Genomic DNA, 23,295 nt, shown 5'->3' on the forward strand with positions numbered 1-23,295 from the left:
ATTTCTAGAAAACTTTGTCTTGACTGGCAGCTTTCTCTTCCCCTTACAGCCTATTTCCTTTTAGGCAAGGAAAGGCCCACAATGACCAGGCTCACCTGGTCCCTGTGTCTAGCTGAGCTGCTCTTCTTAGCTTTTGGATCAAATCACAGGAGTGTTCTCCTTTGGTTTGCACCAAACTCTCCTTCCACAGCTCTGTGTTGTGCCTGGATTGATTCCAGGGAAACTCCTCCTGTGGCCACTTTCTAGTTACAAAAACTTAAGAGTAATTGGGCCTCTTTCTGCCAAACGTTTTTTGTCAGGGAACTGATGAGTTGAACGCAGATAAGGAATTTGAAAACAATAAACTTTTATTCCTGACCTCTGAGACGTGTAGTTTGTATTAGGAACACTGAGTACTCTTTGCCTCCCCAGCACTCAAAGATTTGAGGTCACACCATCACCTGGGGCTGCTGAGCCCCTGGGGAATGGCCACTTAGCTCTGGAGGAAGATCTTCTGCCCCAAGGCTCAGATAACACCACTCTGAGTTCTTGGCTTGTTTGTTTTGGTGTAATGTTCGTGGAAAGTGAATGGAGTGGGGTTTATGAGCAGTGGTGTGGCTTAAATCATGGAAGGTGTTGATGAGGCTCAGGAAAAGAAACCTAAAAATGTAAATAAGGGGAAAAATTGTTATTGAAGTCACCTGCATGGTGCAGACCAGACCAGGCTGACAAAACCGAGGGTTTTAGCCCTGCAGTGGAGCCTGGGCTGGCTCAGGTGAGGCTCACAGAGCTGCAGGGGCACAGGGCAGGCTGGTGAAGTGTCTGATGTGCAGAACAAACCAATTCTTCTGGGCCTGCCCTGGCCCAGTGTTGGGCCTGGAACAGCCAGGGCAAGGTTCAGAGCATGTTGTGGGGCTTGGAACCTTTCACTGCCCTGCTCTTTCATCGCTGTTCCTTTCAAGTGCTTGTGCTCTTTCCATGAATTAATTGGCGAGTGTGAAAAACACCAATCACTTGTTTTTTAAAATTTTAAAGATTTAATAGTAATAAAATAGTTATAAAAATAGTAATACAATTAGAGTAATAATAATTTAGACAATTTGAATTAAGACAATAGGAGACAATAAAAACAAAGAGTTACGGACGTCCGGGTACCTTTTTCTGGGCAGCACAAGCCCGAAAAAGGACCCCTGTTAACAAAGGATTAGCCCTTAAAAACAATAGCCTGTTGCATATTCATACACTTCATGCATGATGCATAAATTCTATTCAAACACAGGATTCGGCCTGGTCATTGTCAACTTCTTCCTCCTAATCCTAACAGCGCCTTCGAGGCGGGAAGAAGTTCGTTTCTTCTGATAAGGGAGCAATAAATTCTTTTTCTCTGAAAGATTTAGGTGTCCTGTGGCTGCTATCTCGCTGCAAGTCCTTTCTGTAAAAAAACTATCCTACATAGCACAGTTTCTATTTTAACAATTTTTATAACCTAAAACTATATTTAACACACTACTGAAGAGAATTAATACAGCATTACTTTCTAACACAACACATATAATATTAATTTTAATATTTGCGAAAAGCCAATCATAAAATACGCATTTTTCACAGCGAGGAAGCCACGTGATTGCCCTCAAAACAGGAAACTCCAGCAGAATGATCAAGAGGATTGCTTTCAATCAACTTTTTCTATGGAGTATCTTTGGGATTAGCACTGGAATTTTAATTACAGGCTGAGCTAGCCATGTCTGGAAGCCCTGAATCCATTAAAATAGGAATAAGATGTTCATAACAGCCCTCACTCCACCACCAGTGATAGAACTGTGTCTGAGCAATGTTTATTTCTGGTTGTGCACTCTGAGGGGTCTGGGGACACTGGATGGGTCTCGAGGGACTCATGGGGGACAGAGCATGAGGCAAACTGGGCAGTGAAAGAACTGAAAAGTGGCAGATGGGATTGCAACAGTCTGGCCTGGGAGTTCCTAAATAGCAGTGTCTGCCTCCTTTGAAAAAAAAGTTGGGGGTATTTTAAAGAAGGGATTGTGTTGCTAGAAAATTGTTGCCTAATCCAAGCTGTTCCAGCTGTGGGACAGCCCAGGTGGGCACTGTCAGGAGTTCTCTGTGGCTGTGTCTCTGGAGCAGCAGGTTCTAGGTTTGGCTGGCAGGTGCCAAGCTGAGGAGTGGGAAGTCCCTGTCCAACTGCAGTGGGACTAGAATTCATCCTTTGGAGAAGATGCATCTGCTGAGGGGTTTCTGAGCTCCTTCACAGCTCTTGTGAACTGCCCTGTCAGCACAGGTACCCTGTGGGCTGCAGCCGGCTGTGATTGAGGTGTTTGCTCACTTTAGGGGTGATTCGATGTGATACTCCCTATGGCTGCTCCTCTTCCTTCAGGGTGGGATTGCTGTTTTCAAACAGGAGCAGCTGGAGGTCGGTTTTCCTGCCAAGGAAAAGCCCTTTGTGACCCGGGTGGGAGGGAGGGATGCGTGGTGGGACCGGAGCAGAGCGGGGCTGGGAGCAGCCGCTGTGCTCGGGCTGTCCTGGGGCTGCGGCAGGAGCTGCCCGGCCGCTCTGCGCTCTCCTCCCTCCCTGCTCCGGGCTGCGGAGGTGCTGAACTGCAGCTGCCCGCCCAGCTGAGCTCCCGGGGTCTCTGTTCGATCCCTGCCCCCCTGGGACCTGCCCCTTCAGCGCCGGCACTCTCAGGGCTCGGTGCGCGGTGACCTCCCCGGAGCTGCTCCCGCCGGGGGCCGAGCCGCACCGACGGTGAGCAGCTGTGGGAATGCAGCCCCTCCCTGCCCCTGTCCTGTGGGTGAGCGCTCCGGGCCCGGCCGCCATCCTCTGTGCCTGAGCAGGCCTCGCTCCTGCCGAGCCACAGCGGCCGCCCCTCGGCCCACGGCGAGGGGATCGCCGTGGGATCGGGTGGGGCACGGCAGGGAAGTCCTTGTTCGGGAGCATCCAGCCCGCCGTGTGCTCACTCTCTGTGTGCTTTGGGGATTTGCTTTGTGACCAGCAGCTCAGTGCTGGGGCTCGGTGCCAGCGCCAGAGCTGAGCCCAAGTGCAGGCTCTGCCTGCGAGGGAGGACGCTGTGTCTATCTCCTGGCCCTCCGTGGGCTGCTGCGAGGGACCTGTGGTGAAAACCTTCCCACCTCTGGCCTAAAAAGCAGTAATGGCTCAGAGGGGAGGTTTAAAACCACTTTCAAAGGGTGTTATTTACATGTCTGTTGTGCGCGGGCGGCCCTGGGCGCAGCTTTCATGTTCCCCAGTGCCATCCATTCACATCCAGAATGGAGGCATCGCTCCAGCTCCGAGCGTGCACTTGGCATTTGCAGGCACAGCCACGCCGGGATCTTCGTCAAACCCCTCCACTGCTGAGCACCCGAGGTGCTGCCGATATTGAAGTCAAAATTCTTGCTGTGGGAACGATCGTGTCCCTGCCTCGCTGCGCTGCAGGACGTTGCTGGCCGTGCCCAGCACAGACTCGGCGCTTTGCCCCAGGCTCACACGCTGTGCATGAGGATTAGTGACTCCCGTCCCTGCCCGTGGTCAGTCCAGGGAGCCGTGCCGGGGCTGTGGTGCCCGAATGACTAAAGAGCAGCATCAAAGCCTCTGAATTACCTTCAGTGCTTGCCTTTTTCCACAGAAGCAGGAGAGCGTCTAATTTTCTCAGAGCATCAAATTAAGTCGGGAAGGTGAGGTCTGGCCATGAAGAATTAGCTGTGGCAGACACATTCATCCTGCTCTAGTCCCTGCCTGTGACACAGAAGCACTTGCTGCTGAATCAGGCAACAGCAGCTCACAATTGGAGCTTTGCAGGAGGTTTATGTGTGGTTGAAATTTGGGGCTCTGGGAGGGAAGCTGCAGTTTGGGGATATGAGCCCCCTTGGCTCAAGTGTTCTTGGCTGCTGCACCCTCTGCCCCTACAGATGGGTTGGGAGGTGTTTTGCAGGGGCTGTCACTGTTCTGTCCCCTGCCTTAGTCACCCTGGAAGGGTTTGTCTCCTCTCCCTGATAGCCTTGTGGTGCAAGCAGAGCCCTTCCAGGAGCTTGGTTTGGTTTGGAGGGTGTCTGATCCTTCCTAGCTGGTGTGAGCAACCTCCTTCCTAAGGGCCTCCAGGTCTTGCTGGATTGGCTGCTCCAGCCTCGGCCCCTCTGAGCACCTACTGCTTGAGCCAGCTCTTTGTTGAGCCTGTTCTCTCAAGCAGGAACATCTGTGAGCTGCTCCAAGCACATGTTTCAGTTGGCCACCACCTGCAATCCACCGTCCTGCAAGTATTCTGCACATTGCAGGGCCTTTGCCTTGCACCTGAGTGTGGAGAGCAAACCTGCCCTCGTGTTTCACTTTCCATCACCCAGCATAGGCTGCCTGCCTGGTGCTTCATCCCAGGATTTGCAGGGCATGGTCCCTTCTCCAAGGCACCCCTGTTTGAGCAAAGCAGCTTTGAAAGAAACGCTCCAAAAGCTCTGCTCTCCCACCCTGATTCCATGGGTTCCTTCTCCAGCTGTGCCATGAGTGTGAAGGCTGCCTCTCAGGCAGGTGTTTAATTACTTCATTGCCTCGTTAATGATCTAGGACACATCTTGTTCAGATCCAATCACTCTGTCAGGGAGCAGCTCCTCAGCTGTGTCACTGGATAATAAAGCCAAATTTGCAGGCTGCATCCTGTAAGTTACAAGCAAGTTTTCCAGACAGTGTCCTGAGAATCTGCCATTAGTGAATTTATTTAGTGCTATTACAGCCTTGCTAATCCTCTGGGGAGAGGAAAATGAGGCCAAGGCGTTAACTGCTGCAGGGAATTGTCCTGATGTCCTGCTCCTTAGCTCTGGGGCTTGAACTCAAGGAGCTGCAGGATGCTGGAATGAGGCTGGAGAGGCCATGGGGTGGGAAGCAGGCAGGTCCTTTTGATGTCTGAAGGGTCTGAGGATGAGTAGTCTACAGTAGCCCTGGGACTGGGCTGTTAAGGAGATGGCGTGGTGGGAATGTCCCCTGTACTTAGAGAGATCCAAAGGAGCAGGGCAAGGGCTGCCCATCTGTGCTGTGCTGGACTGGGCCACCTCTGGCTCCTGGGGAAAGATTCCTTGGAGCTGAGCTGGCTCTGCATCCAGAGCCTCCTGACCCTGCAGACCCTGGCAGGGTGCTGAGCCTGCCCCAGTCTGGGGAGCTTTTTAATGGGGCTTAATTCCACCTGGAGGGAGGATCCTGGGGCCTTTGCACTTCCCCTCTGCTTATCAGTTGGCAAAGATAAGGCAAAGCAAAACAAGGTTTGAGGACCCAGTAATTTTAGACTTCAGAGTATCAAGTGTCCTATTATCCCAGTGGTGAGGCAGTTTTCTCAGCTAGGCTGTTCTGAGGCTCTGGAGATTCACTTTGGCTTGTGGAGTGTGAAAACTGCTCCACAAGGGGGGAAAAGAGCTGGAATGGGAATGGTATGAAGATGTGCTGGCCTTGGGGTCTGCAAGGCAAACAGAGGCTGATGAGTGTGTGCAGCCAGGCTCTGATCCCTCCCAAGGTTCTGTGGTGGCCCTGATTTCATGCTCCACTGCTCTCCATGGCTTTGGAGACACTCAGAAGGGTTTCCCTGTGGCTGAGGTCAGCTCAAGTGTTGCAGGCTCAGTCTCCAGCTGCAAAGACCAGGTATCCTTTGCAAGCCTTGGCCTGGGCTGCCTGGACCTGATGGTCCTGTTGCCAAACAAGCAGCATCTCCAGAGAGCAGAGCATCCCTCATTAGTGCACAGGGCTCCCTGGAGATGGGGTGGTGGGAGCTGCTGGTGAGATGAGTTGGTTTTATTGGGTGTAAATATGGGTCATTGTGAGCAGGGGCCTTACAGGGTGAGGAGATGCACAAACTGCTTTTCCACAGGTTTTTTATAAACAGCTCTAGGCTGTTTCCAGGTGGCAAACAATTGGAGAACAAACCCCCAACCCCCCACTGCATCTGTGCTCACTGGTTGCTCCTGTGTTTCTCCCCCTACTTCCCAATGGTTAAATCTGTGGTAAAGGTCTTTCTCTTGCTCTGCTGTGGCACCCACTACTCTGCAGAGTCATTTAGGACCTTAAAAGTGGAATTTCCCCTGAAGTGTCTGACCAGAAGCAGCTCTGGGGGTGTGATGACACAAGAGGTTTGTGCAGTGCTTTGATTTTGTTGCATCACGTCCCAGGGAGAAGAGTTCAAGAATGAAGAAGTTCAAAAGCAAGAGGTGAAATGGAAGGAAAACTGATCCAAAGGAATGGTGTGCAGAGGTGTTCAGGAGGGAGAGGCACAGGGGAGGCAAGTTCATTGTCATCCAAGAATGCAAATGGTCTTCACAGGTAACAGGAAATCATTTATGGGCCATGTTCACCTGCCATCCCCTCTGTAAAAACCCAGCAGGGAGCTGATAAGGACAGCACTCATACTCCACCTCTGCCAGCCTCTCAGGAAAGGTGAGCCCATGATGGTTCTGAAATCTTCCTACCCTGAAAAGTTCTGTGCTCCCAAGGTCCCCATGGCAGCTGTGCCTGCTACCTGTCCCTGCAGGCAACCACTCAGCTGGGTGAGCAGCAAGAGGCAGCTGCTCTTGTGTGACTGCCCTGGAAAACCAGAAATCTGCATCCTGGCACAGCTCCGAGCCATGGGGAGAAATCCTGCTCTGGAAAACGAGTGAAATGATTGTGACTTCCCATACCACCTCCTGTTGTGTCTGGAGCCCTTCAGGAGCAGCCAGCCCCATGTGTATTCCCCCAGGAGATGTGCCTGAACCCCAAACAGAGCTGGAGCCCAGCTGGGAATGAGTCTGGGCAAGGCACAGCCTGCTCTAGGGTTGGCTTTGCAGCTCTGGTTCAGAGGCAGCATTTCCAGGCTGGAACACCTGGGATAAAGAGAAGCTGCCCAGCCCTGCCCCAGTGTGGGGACAGCAGCTCTGCTGGCTTGGCAGGAAGGAGCCTGGTCCCCGTTGCAGCATGGAGTGATCCTGCTGGAGATGGAGCTGGGATGGGGCTGCCAGACTGGGGTGCTCTGGAGAAGGGGACCCCTGGCTCTCAGGGTGGCTCCCAGGCCTGTGCCCAGGTCTCCAGCTGCACTGGGGCAGGTGGGTCCTGCCCAGCTCCCAGTGCCAGGTGCAGCTGTAGGGGTGGCTGTGCTGCAGAACTGGTTGAACTTGTCTCCCTGCCTGTTGCTTCTTGCAGGGTCTGGGTTAACCACTGTGCTCTGCCCTGGCATGGCTGGGCCAGTCTGGGCAAAACCCACGGGGAGCTGGAGTGAGCTGGGCTCAGTCCAGCAGTTCCTGTCACCAGTGTCAGGGTCTGCCACAATCCCCTGAGGATTCCTGCAGCGACTTCCCCTTCCCCTGAGCAGATCCTGGTGTCTGTCACAGAGCAGGGGAGGCCGAGCTGGCAGCAGCAGGACATTCCTTGTGTGCCACAGGTGCTGGGCAGCAGTAGAAACTTCTGGGCTGGTGCTGTGCCAGGGCTGCTGGGCTGGCAAGACCCACACCCCAGAGCCATCCTCTGGCTTCTCCTGCCAGCTTTTTCTCCTGAGGCTGGGATGGGGCTTTGCTGAGGGCTGGGCAAGCCCTGCTTCTCCTGGGATGAGCAGGCAGCCAGGAGCTGCCCCTGGCATGGACTCTGTCCTCCTCCCCTGGCTGAGTGAGGGAGGGAGAGGCAGCTGGAGGCAGGCTGGGAGCTCAGCATCACTCCTTGCTGGGGCTCAGGACCTGGCCTGCCTTCCCAGCTGGTGCCTCACACGGCCTGTGAGCAGCCAGGTGCCCTGCCAAGGAGGCTGCTCTCCTGCCAGAGATTATCCTCTGTTTGTCTGTCCTGTCTGTGTGGCTGCTGCTGCCTGCCAGGGCGTGTGTCTGTGTGTGCACAGGCTGACAGCAGGGACCATTGCCTCTGGAATGCTCTGTCTGCCGAGGGATCCTCACAGGCAGGGACACAGGGGAAGGATCCCAGCAGTGTCTGGTTGCACAGAGCAGAGGAAGGTGCTGGGCTGGAGCTGAGCAGGGGAGGAGCTCAGCCGTGGGCTCCAGGTGATGGATGGCTGGGGAAGAGGCTGTCCAGAGGGCTGTGTTGATATGTGCAGGGTTTACTCTTGGTGCTAATCCTTAGAACTTCCTCCACGTGCCGGGGGCTGTTTTCCAGGGATTACAGGCAGTTGATCTTGTCCAATTTAGTTTCCTGTGACAGGGAACGAATCCCCTCCTGGTCCATGCAAACAGCAGCTCCCCACAGAAGAGCTTGCCCTGTGCTCCTGTTTTGTGTAGACACAAAATCAGGTCTGTGTGGAATCAAATGCTTTCAACTCTCATTTCTGGCAAGGCTTTGGGTCACTCAAAGCTTTTGAATGTCAATGACAGTGACTGGCTCTGGTCTGGTGGCCCTCCTGGGGCCTCCAGCAGCTCTGGTCTCAGAGCATCACTGCTGGCATCAGTGGGATGTCAATGGCAAAGGGGTGATCACTCAGCAACCACTTTCCATCCTGTCTGTGTCTTCCCCCTCTCTCGTCAGACAAGTGTGATTTAAATTTAAAGAGGACAAAGAGGTCACCCAGGAAGGGACAGTGGATGCTGGGTCTTTTCCTCTGCTTCTGGGTTGTCCTTGGACTTCACAAAACAGGTGAAGAACAGCCACGAAGCTGTGGGGTTTCTTGGCATCACTGGTGTCTCACTGGTGTTTATGTGGGGGCTATGACCCCCCATCTTCTCCTGTCCCCTCCATCCCCTGCCCTCCCTCCCTGGTCCTGCACTGGGTAAGATCCTGTGTTGCTGTGGGATCGGTGCTGGATCAGCCTAAACCACAGGGCTCCTGGTTTGTCGGGACCTTTGAACTTGGCTTTGTCTGAAAGCAGCAGGCAGCCAGCCCTGGCTGTGGCTAGGGAGAGCCTTGGGGCTGGGCAGCCCCTCTGGGCAGCTCAGCCTGGACAGGCACCCCCAGGAGCCACAGAGATGCCAGAGGTGCTGCTGGGTTCAGTGGGAACCATTTGGGACTCTGAAAAAGAGGGGAAAGAGCTGCCCAGAGGCAGAGCTTGATCTGGTGTAGCCAGGGTGGCTGGGCAGAGCCTCAGACCCAGATCTTTGGGGCTGGGTTTGTCCCAAGTGAATCTCGGTGGCTGGGGCTCCTGGGGTGCTGTGTGGAGCTGCTGACCTCCCCCTGCCCTGAGCCCTCAGTGTGTTCCTGGGAGCCAGGGCCACCTTGTGCTGAGTCTGGGCCAAAAGTTTGCTGAACTGAGAATTGTTCTGAGAAAATGTTGGCCTGAATGAAATGCTGGACTGAAAATGTTCTGAGAGTTGCTAATTCCCAAACTGCTGCTGCCACCTCGGAAAACGCTTGGTTGGCTTTTTCCGTGGGGATTCTGCAGTTCTGTAGCCTTTTAAACAGATGCTGCAAGGAGATGCTTTTAAATGTGCTTCGGTGGCTGCAGTGCTCCCCCTGCAAGTGACGTTCCCAGGCTTTTCCTGCCTGCAAAGTGCTCTCTGACCCTCTGCTGGGAAGCTGCTGCTCGGCTGGGGCTGTGTGAGCCCGAACACTCTCCGAGCCAGGGCGAGGTCCCGTTCTCCCTCTGGGGCTCTGCTCTTTCCACCCTAAACTGGTTTTTCGAGTCATTTTTTCAGCGGTGCCTCCATCTCCGCTGCTGCTGCTCACCTGCGTTCGGGGAGGAGCCTCCCAGGAGCTGCTCTTTATGCACCGCCGAGTGCTGTCCTTCCATCCGACACAGCGGAGCAGGGAGCCACCAGAGCCGTGCAGAGCCCGGGACAGCAGCTGGGACCTGGCCAACATGTTCAAGGGGGTGGGCAAAAGCTCCCCGAGCAGAAGTTCCCCCAGCAGGGGTTCCCCTGTCAAACCGAGCAAGTAAGTGTGACCCCTCTGTGTCAGTGCTGTGTGACCCCTCTGTGTCAGTGCTGTGTGACCCCTCTGTGTCAGTGCTGTGTGACCCTCTCTGTGTCACTACTGTGTGACCCCTGTCAGTGTGTCAGTGCTGTGTAACCCCTGTGTGTGTCTGTGTGATGCCTCTGTGTCTGTGCTGTGTGACCCCTCTTTATGCTGTGACCCTCTCTGTGTCACTACTGTGTGACCCCTGTCTGTGTCACTGCTGTGTGACCCTTCTGTGTGTCTGCTGTGTGACCCCTCTCTGTGTCTGTGCTGTGTGACCCTGGGGGATGACAAGGGGTGGGTGATCCGTGGCTTTTAAGCCACTGTAAGTGCCATCCCCCTGTGGAGCAGCAGAAGGTTGGGGTTTGCTGGGAGCTGACACCAGAATGTGCTGCCTGGCTGCTGTCCTGGTCTCTGGTGGGCTTCGTGTTCCTTCCCAGCAGTGTCTGCAGCCCCTGGGATGTGCTCAGAGCTGTGGACATTGAGCAGGGAGGTGCAAAAAAGCCCTTTTTGGGCAGGCAGGAGCAGGATAAAAACAGCCACTGTGCTTGGGTGGAGCGGGGTGTGCTCGGTGCTGAAACAGATCCCAAGCTGGGTCTGAGATCCTGGGATTCCCTGATTGTGTGAGGCTCTGGGATGCTGCCCTGGATCCCTGGAGAAGGATGCTGAGCCTGCTGCTGCTCAGGGGGAGAACATGAGGGGATGGGTTTGCTGGTGGCTGCTCTGTCCTGGGACAGGCCAGGTCTCCTGGCTGAATTTGCCTCTTTCAGACCTGCTTGGGGCACCCTGCTGTGGTGGAAGGTGTCCCTGGTCGTTCCTTAAGGTCCCTTCCACCCAAACCATTCTGTGATTTTATGAAGAGTTCCCTCAGTGCTGAAGGAATGAGATGTGTGATGCTTCCCAAGGATCAGAGACTCCTCTGGGCGGGAGAACTCCTGCAGGGAGATCTCAGCCCTCCCTCCAGCTGCTCTTGTTAAATCCGGATTATTTTCCACCTTCCTCAGCAATTTTGCATGTTGTAAGGTTGGTTGATTCCATGGGAATTCTCTGCCCTGCCATGGTTGGAAGCTGAGGAAGCAGCAAGGGGGGTTTGCTGAGGAAAGGGGACATTCAGGGTGAAGGGGGTGCTGGCCACATCTGCTGGGGCCACCAGCAGCACTCCAGGACAGTGTGTGTGTGTGGGGGGACCCCCAGGGGGTCACAACACGGTGCTGGCCCCCAGATGTGCTGTTTTGGGGCTAAAACCCGGGTCAGCCAGCAGCCACTGAGGAGGGGGAGCTGGGCAGGGCAGCAGGGCCTGGGGACAAGGTGACCCCCTAAAGGCTGGGGCTGCCTGGGGGGATGTCAGGAGCTGGACCCCTGCCATGGGAAGCTTCAGTGGAGCTGAGCATGCACAAACTCATCTCAAAGGCAGCTCTGGGGGCTCTCTGAACACCCAGCTTTGCCTGGGGCCTGGCTGCAGTGAGGCACCTCCCCAGCAGCCCCGGTGCTGTGTCAGACTCTGCTTTATTCAGCTTCACTAATGCAATCTCTGCACCTCCCCAGCCAGCTCCCAGAGCAGGCTGGGGATTTCTCAGGAGCCTGCAGAGGGTTTGGGCAGGCTCTGCCCCAGCATGAACCTCTCAGAATAACTGGAGCTGCATCCCAGCAAGACCTCACTGCTCTTCCCCTGCAGGATGGAGGCTGAATCCAGAAGCACAGCAATTCCTGACCTGTGTTTGTTTCAAGAGGCACCAACCATCAGACACAGCCTCATTCACTTGGCCATGGCCTGGGGCTGGCCAAGTAGCCCAAAGTAGCTGAGAAAATGAAGGTGGATGAGTTGTCTTGGGAGCAGCCACCAGCACATGCTCTGCAGATGGCTCCAAGAAAATGTTGGTGGCCCACAGCTTCTCTTGGTGGCCCCAAGGCCAGAGCCTCAGCAGCAGCTGAGTTTCCCTGTCTCTGGGGTTCATAATGTGCAGCTGGACCCCCACAGAGGGCTCTTGGTCCCTGGGGCTGTGGTGTTGAGTCTCCTGTCAGGGCCCTTTGCTGTCTCACCTTGGTGGATGCACCCCAGGGAGGCATCAACAGCACAGGCTTGAGCCTGAGGAGCTTCCTGGATGTGCCCTGCTCCAGGTGGAGGCACTGCAGGGCTGAAAGGGAAACTCTTGGCAAGGTGGAATTGGATTGGATCTGGCTGGACTGGCTGTGCCTGGGTGTGATTCTGACAAAGGAGGTGGATGGCAAGTCATCTCCTGGGATTTAAGTGTCTCCTGGGATTGCTGCTTTTCCCACCATCTCCCTCTGCTGCTCCCATCAGTCTGGAGCAGTGTGGGGACAGGCGGGGTCAGGTACTAACCCAGAGCTGCCAGGGCTCAGGGGTGCTCTGCTGGGATCTGCTGGCAAATCAAAATTTGTGATCAAAAGTGCCGGGACTTCTGCATGTGTTGGGGTGAACAGACCCAGCCTTGGGCCCTCTTCACCCCATTAGGAAGGGACAGAGGGGTCAGGGACTGCCGTGGGTGGAGCTGTGGTGCTGCCCCAAGTGCCCTGGCAGGGGTGACCAGGAGTGGGGGACAGTCGTGCTGCTGCTGCAAGACACCATCCCTTCTGTGCAGCTGGACTGTCCAGGAGGCAGAAAGTGGTAGGAGAAATGAACCAATTAATAGTGCTAATAATAGTGCTGTGCCTCTCCTAGGCATGAGATGGCCCTAGGGAGGAGGCTGCCCAGGCTGCTGAGGAGGAGGAGCAGGAGGAGCTTTGGCCAGCTTGCCCTCAGCCATCCCGGGGCTGTGGCTGTACCATGCTCTCTGTGTGGGGCTGGACCCGAATTTCGGGGGGCTGGGGTTTGTCCAACATGAGCTCGTGGTTGCCTGTACCCCACCTGATGCCAGACTGCCTCTCTGCAGCCCAGGTGTCAGCATGTTCACCCTGAAATGCAGGGCCCAGCTCTGGCTGAGTGAGAGCTCCTGCCCAGGGGCAGCAGGGAGGGACAGGGGGACACCCCGAGGAGGGACAGGAGGACACCCCGAGGAGGGACAGGGATGCATCCATGGGCTGTGTGGGTGGGTGTTTGCACAGACTCCCTTCAGCACACCCCTGCTCCTCCTGAGCTGATGTTCTCCAGGAATCATTTCCCCTTCCTGAAAACCAGGCTGTTGGCAGCAGCATCCTGGTCTCCAGCCTCAGGTGCTCCGTGTGGCACGGGCTGGGATGGGCTGAGTCCCTGTGACCACGAGGCTGCTGACAACTTTTCTGGCCATAGATTTGTTGTGGCTCAGCCTAAATAAAGCAGGTTCCTGTGCCCAGCCTTAGGAACTAAAGGATGGAGTGCCCCAGTGTTTCCTTCAGCCAGAAGGGGAATGCCAGCAGGAATAAACAGAATTTTCTTTGTAGTCCATCATCCTGGGGAGGATGGATCCTCACTTCTCCCCTCTTGGAGCAGCATGGAGTTATCCACAGACGCATGAAGAACTGGGATGGGCTCAAACAGGACACCCCATCCATGTCTTTAGGCAGGAGCTGGATTCAGGCAGAGCTCCTGGGGGGACGATGCTGATCCCGGGCTCTGGGAGAGGCTCCGGCCCCGGGCCCAGCCCAGCCCGTGACTCACATCTCCTCCCTGCGCAGGGAGCCCAGGCAGGAAATTTGGGTGGTGCTCAAGTATTTGCTCATGGGACACCACCTCATTCCAGGCGTGTCAGGGATGAGTGGGAGGTTGTGTAACCTTCTGGGGAGGGGGGACCTGCGAGAGCTCCAGCCTGCTGCACGCTCAGGCTCGCAGGGACCGAGCCCTGCGCTGCTCCCACCCACCCTGTGCATCTCCCTGGGTACTGCAGGTTACACCAGGAAAGGGCGCGAATGGAGTAGGAGGGATGATTAACGGGATTAAACACGGGCTGTAGCAGGGAATGATGATTTGGTGGTGATGGATGCACTGCTTGGGCTCCACAGTCCCTGGAATTAGACCTGGAGAACGGCGCTGCCCAGCTCAGCAGTTCCCTTTCACCTTCTGATGAGCACTGCGGGCACGGCCGGGAGGTGCTGCCAGCCCCAAACCTGGGGGCAGCTGAGAGCTTGGGAAATTAAAAACAAGGGAGGGGCTGGGGAAAGGGGACAGGAGGACGCTGTGAGCAGGGGCGCTGGGGCTGTGCCCCCTCTGGAGCCACACTCAGTGTGCTGTGCCCAGTGGGGGCTGAGCTCACTTCAAACAGGAGCTGTGGCACCCGAGTGCTTGGCTTGGGGTGACCATAGCACTCCCTGGCATGTTACAGTCACTTGGGGCTGTAAGAAATGAACATCCCAGCACCTGTTCCAGCCTTTGGAATGAACTGTGGGACAGCTGGAAATACAGCTGGAGCAATGACAGAGCCATTAAGGGAATAATTTCCCCCATCCTTTGTGGATTCAGGGGCTTGGAAGGGAAGCACACGGCTAAAGGACAGATGTGGTGGCTCTGCTGCAGGACATCACCTTTCTCCTACCTTCTTCTTCTACCAAAGAGGCACCAACATGCCCTGAAGAAGTGTCCCCCATTCCAGCTGACCCCTGGTGATGTCCCACTGTTGCTGCTCAGACTCTTTCCAGCTCTCAGCTGCCAGCACCAGCACACAATGCGCTCAGCTCTGCTGAACTTTGTCCCCTCAGCAGCATTCCGAGGCTCCATCCCTGGTTATGCTGTCCCTGCCCACCTTCCTGCCCCTGCCCACATCCTGGCAGGGCTGTGCTCTCCCTGCCTGCAGGGCAGGGCCAGTGCTGTCCCCAAGGGACAAACAGGACACAGGAACAAAGGTGGCACCAAGGTTTGTGCTTCCTTGTCCGCAGGGAGCCTTGGGCACCATCCTGTGCCTGGCTGAGGCTTTGGATCCAGCTGTTCCAGCAGGGCTGCTCATTCCCAAGGGTGGGACAATGGCACGGTGATGGGATGTGTGGTGGCAGTGAGGTGACAGCAGTAGGGAATGGTTGTTGGGAATCTTCAGTGGAGCCCCACTGGCATGAGAAGGGTGTGCCATGACCTTGGGAAATTGGAGTCTGGGAATCACAGGCTATCCTGAGCTGGAAGGGATTCACCAGGATCATCGAGTCCAACTCCTGGCCCTGTGCAGCACACCCCAAGAATCCCACCATGTGCTGAGAGCATTGTCCAAGCACTCCTTGAGCTCAGACAGGCTCAGTGCTGTGACCACTTCTCTGGGAGCCTGTTCAGTGCCTGAGCACCCTCTGGGTACAAAACCTTTTCCTCATATCCAACCTAAACCTGCCCTGACTCAGCTTCCTGCTGTTCCCCAAGCTCTGAAAACACCACAACAGCCTACAGCACCCAGAGGGGCTTGTGGTCTGCACAACAAGTCCTTGTCCCCTGAGCCTAGTCTTGGTGCTGGGCTCTCCAGTGTCTCACTGGGCCCAGCTGTGGGGAGCTTCACATGGACCAGGATGGCAGTTCTTGGTCGGGCTGGAGGGCAGGAACAGGCAGGAACAGGATGGCAGCTCTGGGTCGGGCTGGAGGGCCACCTGTGCCAGCAGCACCCAGGGCAGGCACCCAGGGGAGCACCTCCAAACAGGGTGAGCATGTTGTGCTGCCTCTGCAGGGTGCTCCTCTGGCCTCCAGCTCTCTGTGGCTTTGGGTCTTCCATCCCCAGACTGGTGCTTTTGGGAACCCTACAGCATCTTTTGTTCCTTCCCCCCACCCCCACTGTTTTCCCCCCTCTGATGTTTTTTTTTATTTTGAATCCACACCAAGTTTTGAGCATCTGCAGCAAGGAGTTGTGCAGAGGAGCTGGGTGGTGGCAAAATCCTACCCCCAGACTGAGCACTGCAGCTCTGAGGGCAGCAGCTGGCACTGACCACCTGTGTGTGCCCGTGCCCTTGGCCACAGCTCAGGCTCTTTCCTGAGAGACCCAGGGGACATGGAGGAAAGGGTTGAAGTACCAGGCCTGGGGCAGGTCCTGGGCAGGGATGGAGGGGGTGAACCTTTACCCACCCATCTGCTTTGCTGTTCCCTCTCTAGGTCCTCCACAAACGAGCTGGCCGTGCTCATCTCCCGCATGCAGACAAATGCTGACCAGGTGGAGAAGGACATCCTGGAGACTCAGTCCAGACTCAAGCAGGTCATTCGTGGCAGGGGGTGGAGGGAGGTGAAAGGATTTTTCTAGAAATGCAGTGTCCAGGACACCACCGAAACCCATGGAGAAGAAGGTGAAGAAGAAGGACCAGCCTCCACCCTAAAACCTCCATCTTGCTTTATATCTATTACTATACTCTAAGACCTTAAGCTCTAAGTTTTCCACCCTGTGATATGACACACTTCTAATCAAACTCCACACCCACAGTCCCAGTTCGTCAATCAATTTTGGAAGCCTTCTCCACGGCCTCAGGTCAAATGCAGTGCTCTCCTGGGGGTCAGAGTTTGTCAGCACAGAGAGTCCCAAACTCTCAGCATCCAGGACCCCAGCAGGTCAGGTGTCTGCTCTGTGTGTGCTGCTGCAGGTTTGGGGGCTGGCTCAAAGCTGGGGAGGAGCAGACACCCCACAGAGCCTCCCAACCTCTGGGGCAGCATCCTGGGGGCTCCCAGATTCTTTCTGCTCAATGCCTGAGGCTTTGCACAGCCAGGGCTGTCTCAGCTGTGGCAGCACAGCCCTGTGCCCCCAGCAGCCCCAGGGGCTGCCAGCCTGACCCACCAAGCCCCTGGCAGGGAGGGAGCTGGGGCAGGAGCCTGGGCACCAGGGCTCCTCTGTGGCTGCTGTGCAGAGGATGCAGAGCCTCTGTGCTGGCCAAGGAAAGTGTGGGGAGGTCCCTGTGGTCCAACCAGGCTTTCTCCTCTGTCTCCCCGGCCTCCAGGACTCCAGCAATCACCAGAAGAACAAGGCTTTTGCGTTTCAGACAGAGAATGCCAGGAACTTGAAGGAAGCTGAGACCCTGCTGAAGGATCTCTTCCTGGATGTGGACCGTGCCAAGAGGCTGAAACACCCACAGGCTCCTGAGATAGAGAAAGAGTGAGTACAGTGGAGGGACAGGTGTGATGAGGGCACTGAGCAATTTGGAACCTCCTCAGGACGTGGAATGAGCTCCACTCCTTGCCATGAGTTGTAGTTTCACTCTTCTTCCTGCAGAGTTTAGTCTTAAAATCATTTTTTCTGCCAATTTATTATAAAGATATTGATATGCAGGGTGGATGCCAGTGATTGCCCAAGAGGCCCCAGTCTTTTGGGAGCCCTTATAAAATGTACTAGAAAAATGCAGAGCTAAAATATGGCCCCAATATCAGGGCAAATCCTCTTTTCCTCTGCCTTCCCTAAAATAAATGCCTTTAATCTGGGGCTAGCACAGAGCCAGAGGTGTTGTTAGAGTGGGAGAAGAGCTTCAGTTGGCTTCTGGTGCTTTGTTCCCCTCACTTCCAGCCCTTTATGTAGAAATCAGGAGGGAAGTTTCCCAGTTGGGAAGGGCAACCCAGACCTCCCTGCAGCATCCTGCAGGCAGCAATTCCTGGGACATCCCTGGCGATGGAGAACAGCAGGACAAGGTTGGTCATGCTGAAGGAGGCCAGTGCCACAGAGGGACAGCAGAGCACCTGGGCCTTGGCGGTAAAATTTGGGCTCCACAGGGCCCACCTTGGCTCTCCTGCATCCCAAGTGACACCTGTGCCTGTCCCCTGCAGCATCCAGCAGCTCCATGAGCGTGTGACACAGCTCTGTGCTGAGTACCGGGCCCTCTACGAGCAGCTGAACCTCCCCGAACTGGGGCCCAGGCTGGACTGGGCCAGGATCCTGGAGCAGAAGATGGTAACAGCACCTGGGGCTGGGTGTTCTCTCCATCTCCTGCCAGGCCAGAAAATGTTTGCTGTTGTCTCTAGGGCTGTGCCAGCCACTGCATGCTCAGCATAGTGCTGGGATGTTGGAGGTGGTGGGAATCATTCAGTAATGATAAAAAATTAATATAATAATATAAAAATAATAAAAGTAAATAATATGTGCATGCTCAGCATAATGCAGGGATGTTGGAGGTGGTGGGAATAATTCTGTAATAATAGAAAAAATAATATAATAATATAAAAATAATAAATAAAAATAATATAAATAAACATAAATAATATATGCATGCTCAGCATAATGCAGGGATATTGGAGGTGGTGGGAATAATTCAGTAATAATATAAAAAATAATATAATAAAACAAAAATAATAATGTAAAAATAATAAATAAAAATAATATAAATAAACAAATAATATATGCATGCTCAGCATAATGCAGGGATATTGGAGGTGGTGGGAATAATTCAGTAATAATATAAAAATAATATAATAATACAAAATTATCATTAATAATAACAATAATATATATTAATATAAATGAATATAAATAAAATAAACAAAATAATAATTTAAAATAATAATAATAATTCTGAGTGAAAGACAGACTGTCCTTCTACCTCTTAAAACCCTCTGGAGCACCCTCTGAATTAACCTCTTCAGGTTAAGAGTTACCAGAGGGGGATCAGGGAGAGGGTCCTGCTGTGGGATGAAGGGATGGAGAAGGTGATGTCTCCTAGGATTTTACAGCCCTGCCTTTCAGGGTTTCACACTGCATGGTTTGGGTATGTGGAGTTCCCAGATTGGAGGCAGTTTGGATTCCCCTGAAAGCTGGATGGTATTTAAGTGTACCCCATGCCTGTCACCATGGGCAGGGGGCTGGCTCAGCTCAGGTCTGTAGCCCAGGGCTGTGTGGTCTGGTTATTTTTACCTGTGTATGGCTGGGGAAATTACAACCAACAGCAATAATGGGAAACAACCAAAAAATCCCCTCCCTTCCTGCTGGGCCCCTATCAGATACCAGATCTTTCCATGCTCTGCCTGCACTGCCTGGGGTTTCTCCCTGAAATGCAGCCTTGGCTTTAGTGCCTCCCTGCCTCCTTTGCACAGAAACAAGTCAATGCGGGGCAGTACGGCCCCAGCATGTCGGAGCTGGAGAAGCAAATAGCTGAGCACAACATCCTCCAGAAGGAGATCGAGGCCTACGGGCTCCAGATCAAGAACCTGCGCTCTGGGGTAAGGCCCCTCTGTCCCCTCCTTGTCCTGTCACTGCTCTGGGGACCTGCTGGCTGTGTCACTGCTAGCCTTGTGTCCCATCTGCTCCTCCGCATGGGGAATGTCCACCCTTGTCCTGCAGAGGGCCTGGGAGGTGGCTCCTGGATGGTTTCTAAAGCACATTCCCCAGATCAGTTCATCAGCATTCACCACATGTTTTTGCCAACAGCTTTTCTTTATTTTTCTTTTCTTTCTTTTTTTTTTTTTTTTTTTTTTTGTTCACCTCCTTGGTCTTGGCTGTGGTTGTAACCCAGGATGTGGCAGATTTAAAAAGCCAGTACAAGGACTTGCTGGTAAGGTTCTGGGTGGTTTGCTGAGCAGATGGGGTCTTACAGCAGAGTAACACCATCCCTGATGGGCAGGGAACACCCAGTTCAGAATCCTGGGGCTTGCACAGTAAAGTTGTGTCCCTCATTTCATCTCCCCATTTCCTTCCCTCCTTGGGCTGGGTGTAAATGAAAGAACTCTCTGTCCTCAGGGCAATGCAGAGGGGGTGATCCATGTCTCTCCTCTTCGTGGGTCATGGACCTGCAGTTTCCTCTGTGTCCATGAGCACATGGACCAGAAATGCAGCCCAGCCCACACACTGTAACAAATCAGGATTGCAAATGTGGAGGCTTGTCCTGATCCCTGACAAGGGTTCCAGAGAGGAAATGAGCAGTCAGGGCAAAGAGGTGGCCAGGAAGAAAGTCCTGGGTTTACCCAGCTGGGTCCATGAAGCTGATGCTGAAAATGGGATTTGTGAGAAAAAATACAGCAGGGCTGGGGCAGCTCTGAGACTGCCCCGGGCACCAGCCCACACCTGGGATTCTGGTTAGACAAACACATCTTGTCTGTGAGGAGGGAAAGGGAGCAGCAGCCCCATCAGATAAGACCCAGTGGTGGCAGATTTCTCACCAAGGTTTCTGGGAATCTCCTGCTGGGTGTGCAACAGGAGCATGGTCCTGGGGAGGAAGAGGAGGAGGGGAAAGGGACTCCCCAGGCTGAGCACTGACACTCTCTCTGTCCTGTGTGTGGGCAGAAGGCTTCCATCTGGCGAGGACAGAGTCTTGGCAGCCTCTACCACCATCTGCAGGGGTGCACCAAGGAGCTGGGCTACCTGACAGAGCAGCAGACCAAGATCCTGAAGCAGGACTGGAGTGACCAAATGATGGATGTCCAGAGCGTGCGGCGTGAGTACGAGGTGAGCCCTTGGGGCTGCCAGCGTGTCCTGCCCATGAAAGACTGGCCCAGCCTGGCACAGGGGACCTGCAGGGTGCATCCCAGCCTCCTGCACAGCCACCACCAGCCCTGAGCATGAGCCTTTCCAAAGGAGAGGGGGAAGAGCCCCCCTGGCTCCGTGCTGGAATTAGGAAGGAGCCGCTCTGTGTGACCCCAGCAGTCCCCTGAGCTGGCACGTGGGATCATACAGCAGAGAGCTGCCAGGGAGGCTTTCCATGGTCAGACAGAAGGGAAGGGCTCAGTGCCACATCAGCCTCAGTGGTCACAGTACAACACCCAGTGGCTGCTATGTGCTGGGACACAGAAAATGAGGGGGATAATTGCTTAGCAAAAGGCTCTTTGAACAAATGCCCTGATGCTTTCTGAGGCCCAAATGTGTCTAATTTGTTTTAGCTCTGCCTAGCCCCTTCTGTTTAAAAAAACAAACAAGCAAGCAAGGATGTCTGTGCTTTGGGAGCCTCACCTCTGTTATGTTTGGTGCCCCAGGAGACCCCTCTGTGCTCCCTGCATGCTCCCAAGGTCCGAAAGTTTCTTTTCCCCTCCAGGATTTCAAGTCCAATGAGCTGCTCAACCAGGAGGAGTTTGTGAATCACCTCCAGGATGATGGGGACAGGATGATTGAGCTGAAGCACCCGGCCATCAAACCTATCCAGGTGGGGAGAGGGGGTCCCTTCCCCAGCCCCGTGGGACAGTGAGAGTGTTTCTGTGTCTCAGGTGGTGGGTCAGAGGAGACCCCTTCACCTCTCCGTGCAGCTATGTCACTCCTTCCTTCCACACTGCACTGGCTGCACTGCAGAATCCTTCTGCCTGCTCCAGCCCTTCAGGGAAGCTGAGGGAAGTGCAGAGTCTCCACCCTTCCCAAAATTTCCAGGAGACAGTGGCGAACATCTGTGTGCTGGGACCAGCCCTCGCTCAGGTGCTCACACACATCAGTGCAGCCACCCTCACACTGTTGGGAGGTTCCAGCTATGACATGGTGTGACTTCTCCCGTGTGAAAGCATCTCCCATCCTCCAAGGCTGGATTTCCAAGCCTGTAGATGCAGTGCCAGGCTGTGGTGAGCTCTCAGTCCCCAACAGCACTGGAGCTGAGACTGCTCTGTGTGAGCCAGGTGCTTCTCAAGGGGTGTCCTCACTCAGGCTCAGCATCAGGCAGTGTCTGGGCACAGCTTTGTCTCTGCTCTTCCTCTGGTCTCTGGGATAGGAAAGGAGGCCTGTGGTGGGGGAGGTAGGACCAGCTGGAACCCACTGAGATGTGCTCTGTCCCACCACAGGCTCACCAGGAAGCCTTGAAGAATGAGTGGCAGAATTTCCTGAATCTCTGCATTTGCCAGGAGAGCCAGCTGAAAAGTGTGGAGAGCTATAAGAAGGTAAAAAGCAAATCCATGGGCCATGGCTCTGCAGGTCAGGCCAGAGTGGGCAGGCTGGGAGGAGAGACAGCAAAGGGGTGAGGAAGGGAGACTCTTTGCTTGCACCTAGTAAAGGTATTTTGGGGAAATGCCCCTCAAAATAGAATCTTTTAGAGGTGCTGGGAACTGAGAGACCCCACTGAACTTGGGGACAGTGATATCCCCTCATGCCTGATTGTTTCCCTACCCACACCTCCAGTTCCAGGATGATGCTGAGGCTGTGAGCCGCTCCCTGAAGAAGATGAGCTCTGACCTGGACACCAAATACAGCAAGTTCAACAAAGACAGCCCTGGGGTGGTGTCAGATCTGCTGCTTCAGCTGGAGGTGGGGCCTTCAGGGCTGGTGACACCAGCCAGACCTCAGTTAAATCCAAAGTTTAGAACTCCCCAATAAATGAAAAAGGGGAAGAGGAAGAGGTGGGGGAATAATCCTACAGGGATAGCTCACCCCAGCTCTGTGCTAGGGAGGGGATCCTTGCTGCTCACACTGCCCTGAGATGGCACTGTCCCCATCAGTGACACACAGCCAGGCCCCAGGTCACCATCAGAGTAAAGGAGAAGTTCAGGGAGAAGCCATGTGCTGTCCCTAACATAAGACACTTGGATTAGAGGGCCTGGCATCCAAGCAGGGAAAGATCCTCCCATCTCCTCAGCCCTCTCATCAGCCAAGGGCAAGGGAAGGAATAAAGAAATCTGACCTCAGGGGTGAGATGCAGATAGGAAAGGAAGATTTGCCTCGGAGAGAGGGAGGGGACACGTTCACCATGGTATCTTCCCAAGTATGCAACACATTTGGCTCTCATGAGATGCTGGAATCTTGGTACTTTCTGACACTGGAATGCAGCCACCTCTTGGCAGGTGTTCCATTTCTGAAAAGGAAAACTCCTTCAGGATGTTTGATATGGAAGTGTGGGTTCACCTAAGGTTAACCCAGGCTGTGTCATCAATGGCAGATCTGTGAGCAAAGGAAACAGAGGAGAGTTGTTGGCAGTGGGAAGGGGAAGGAGGGACATGGAAGGATTGAGAATGGAGAAACTCCCAACTCCACCCCACAAAGAGTCACAAATAATTGGCCCCAGCATACCTGCTGTAGTGTGACCCTCCCCTTCCTTCCTACCCAAACCTGGCCACAACCTCTGTCTCCTCTGTTTTGTCTAGAACGAGGAGAAGGTGTTGAAACAGGCAGAGAAGAGCATCACTGACCTGAAGAGAAGGAGCAAAGAGATCAGCCCCCTGAAACTGCGCAGGACACGTCCCTCTCAGCCCCTCACCCTGGACACCCTCTGTGACTGGGATGCTGGGGAGGTGAGGGCTGGACTAGCAGCACCCTCAGAAGGGACGAAGAACGGGATTCTTCTCTGGTTGCTCCAGATCTTGGCTCTGTGGTGTAAGGAGCTGTCTTAGGGGCAGAAAGCCAAGCCTTTCACCGGGTTTTGTGTCCCCTCCCAGGTGCAGCTGACCAGAGGGGACAAGTACACTCTGAAGGACAACAGCAACCCAGAGATGTGGGTGATCCAGAGCAGCACTGGTGTGGTCCAGGAGGCACCTTCTGCTTGTTTCTCCATCCCTCCTCCTGACCCTGAGTCCATAGACAAGGTCAATAGGTGAGTCTGCAGCAGAGACCCTGACCCAGAGAGACATTTGGACTTTCTTGGGTCATAACCAGCCTGAGTGCAGAGAAACGGCAGCTGGGGACAGGCCTCTTGACTATCTAGTACTAAATTCCTCCTGAAGGGGGATTTTTCCCTGCACCCAGATGTCTTATCCAGGTGTCTGCCATTCCTCAGCA

The 23,295-nt window shown here is 54.4% G+C and overlaps 1 protein-coding gene across 2 annotated transcripts in view; it reads left to right on the forward strand.

Annotated features, from left to right (window-relative positions):
- Positions 1 to 9,407: 9,407 nt before the first annotated feature.
- LOC132336653 (peroxisomal acyl-coenzyme A oxidase 1-like) overlaps positions 9,408 to 23,295 on the forward strand; it is a 66,344-nt gene continuing 52,456 nt past the window's right edge. The window contains exons 1-12 of one of the 2 annotated variants that reach the window (XM_059864376.1): positions 9,408 to 9,796; positions 15,807 to 15,906; positions 16,637 to 16,791; positions 17,454 to 17,577; positions 18,714 to 18,839; positions 19,133 to 19,171; positions 19,900 to 20,061; positions 20,645 to 20,752; positions 21,372 to 21,467; positions 21,706 to 21,831; positions 22,665 to 22,811; positions 22,956 to 23,110. In XM_059864376.1, coding sequence (XP_059720359.1) covers positions 9,627 to 9,796; positions 15,807 to 15,906; positions 16,637 to 16,791; positions 17,454 to 17,577; positions 18,714 to 18,839; positions 19,133 to 19,171; positions 19,900 to 20,061; positions 20,645 to 20,752; positions 21,372 to 21,467; positions 21,706 to 21,831; positions 22,665 to 22,811; positions 22,956 to 23,110 — 1,508 coding nt within the window. In that variant the 5' untranslated portion in view covers positions 9,408 to 9,626. The remainder of the gene's footprint in view (positions 9,797 to 15,806; positions 15,907 to 16,636; positions 16,792 to 17,453; positions 17,578 to 18,713; positions 18,840 to 19,132; positions 19,172 to 19,899; positions 20,062 to 20,644; positions 20,753 to 21,371; positions 21,468 to 21,705; positions 21,832 to 22,664; positions 22,812 to 22,955; positions 23,111 to 23,295) is intronic. The other variant, XM_059864377.1, reaches the window with a different exon arrangement.

This window comes from Haemorhous mexicanus, chromosome 20 (assembly GCF_027477595.1).
Source record: "Haemorhous mexicanus isolate bHaeMex1 chromosome 20, bHaeMex1.pri, whole genome shotgun sequence".
Classification (NCBI taxonomy): Eukaryota; Metazoa; Chordata; class Aves; order Passeriformes; family Fringillidae; genus Haemorhous; species Haemorhous mexicanus.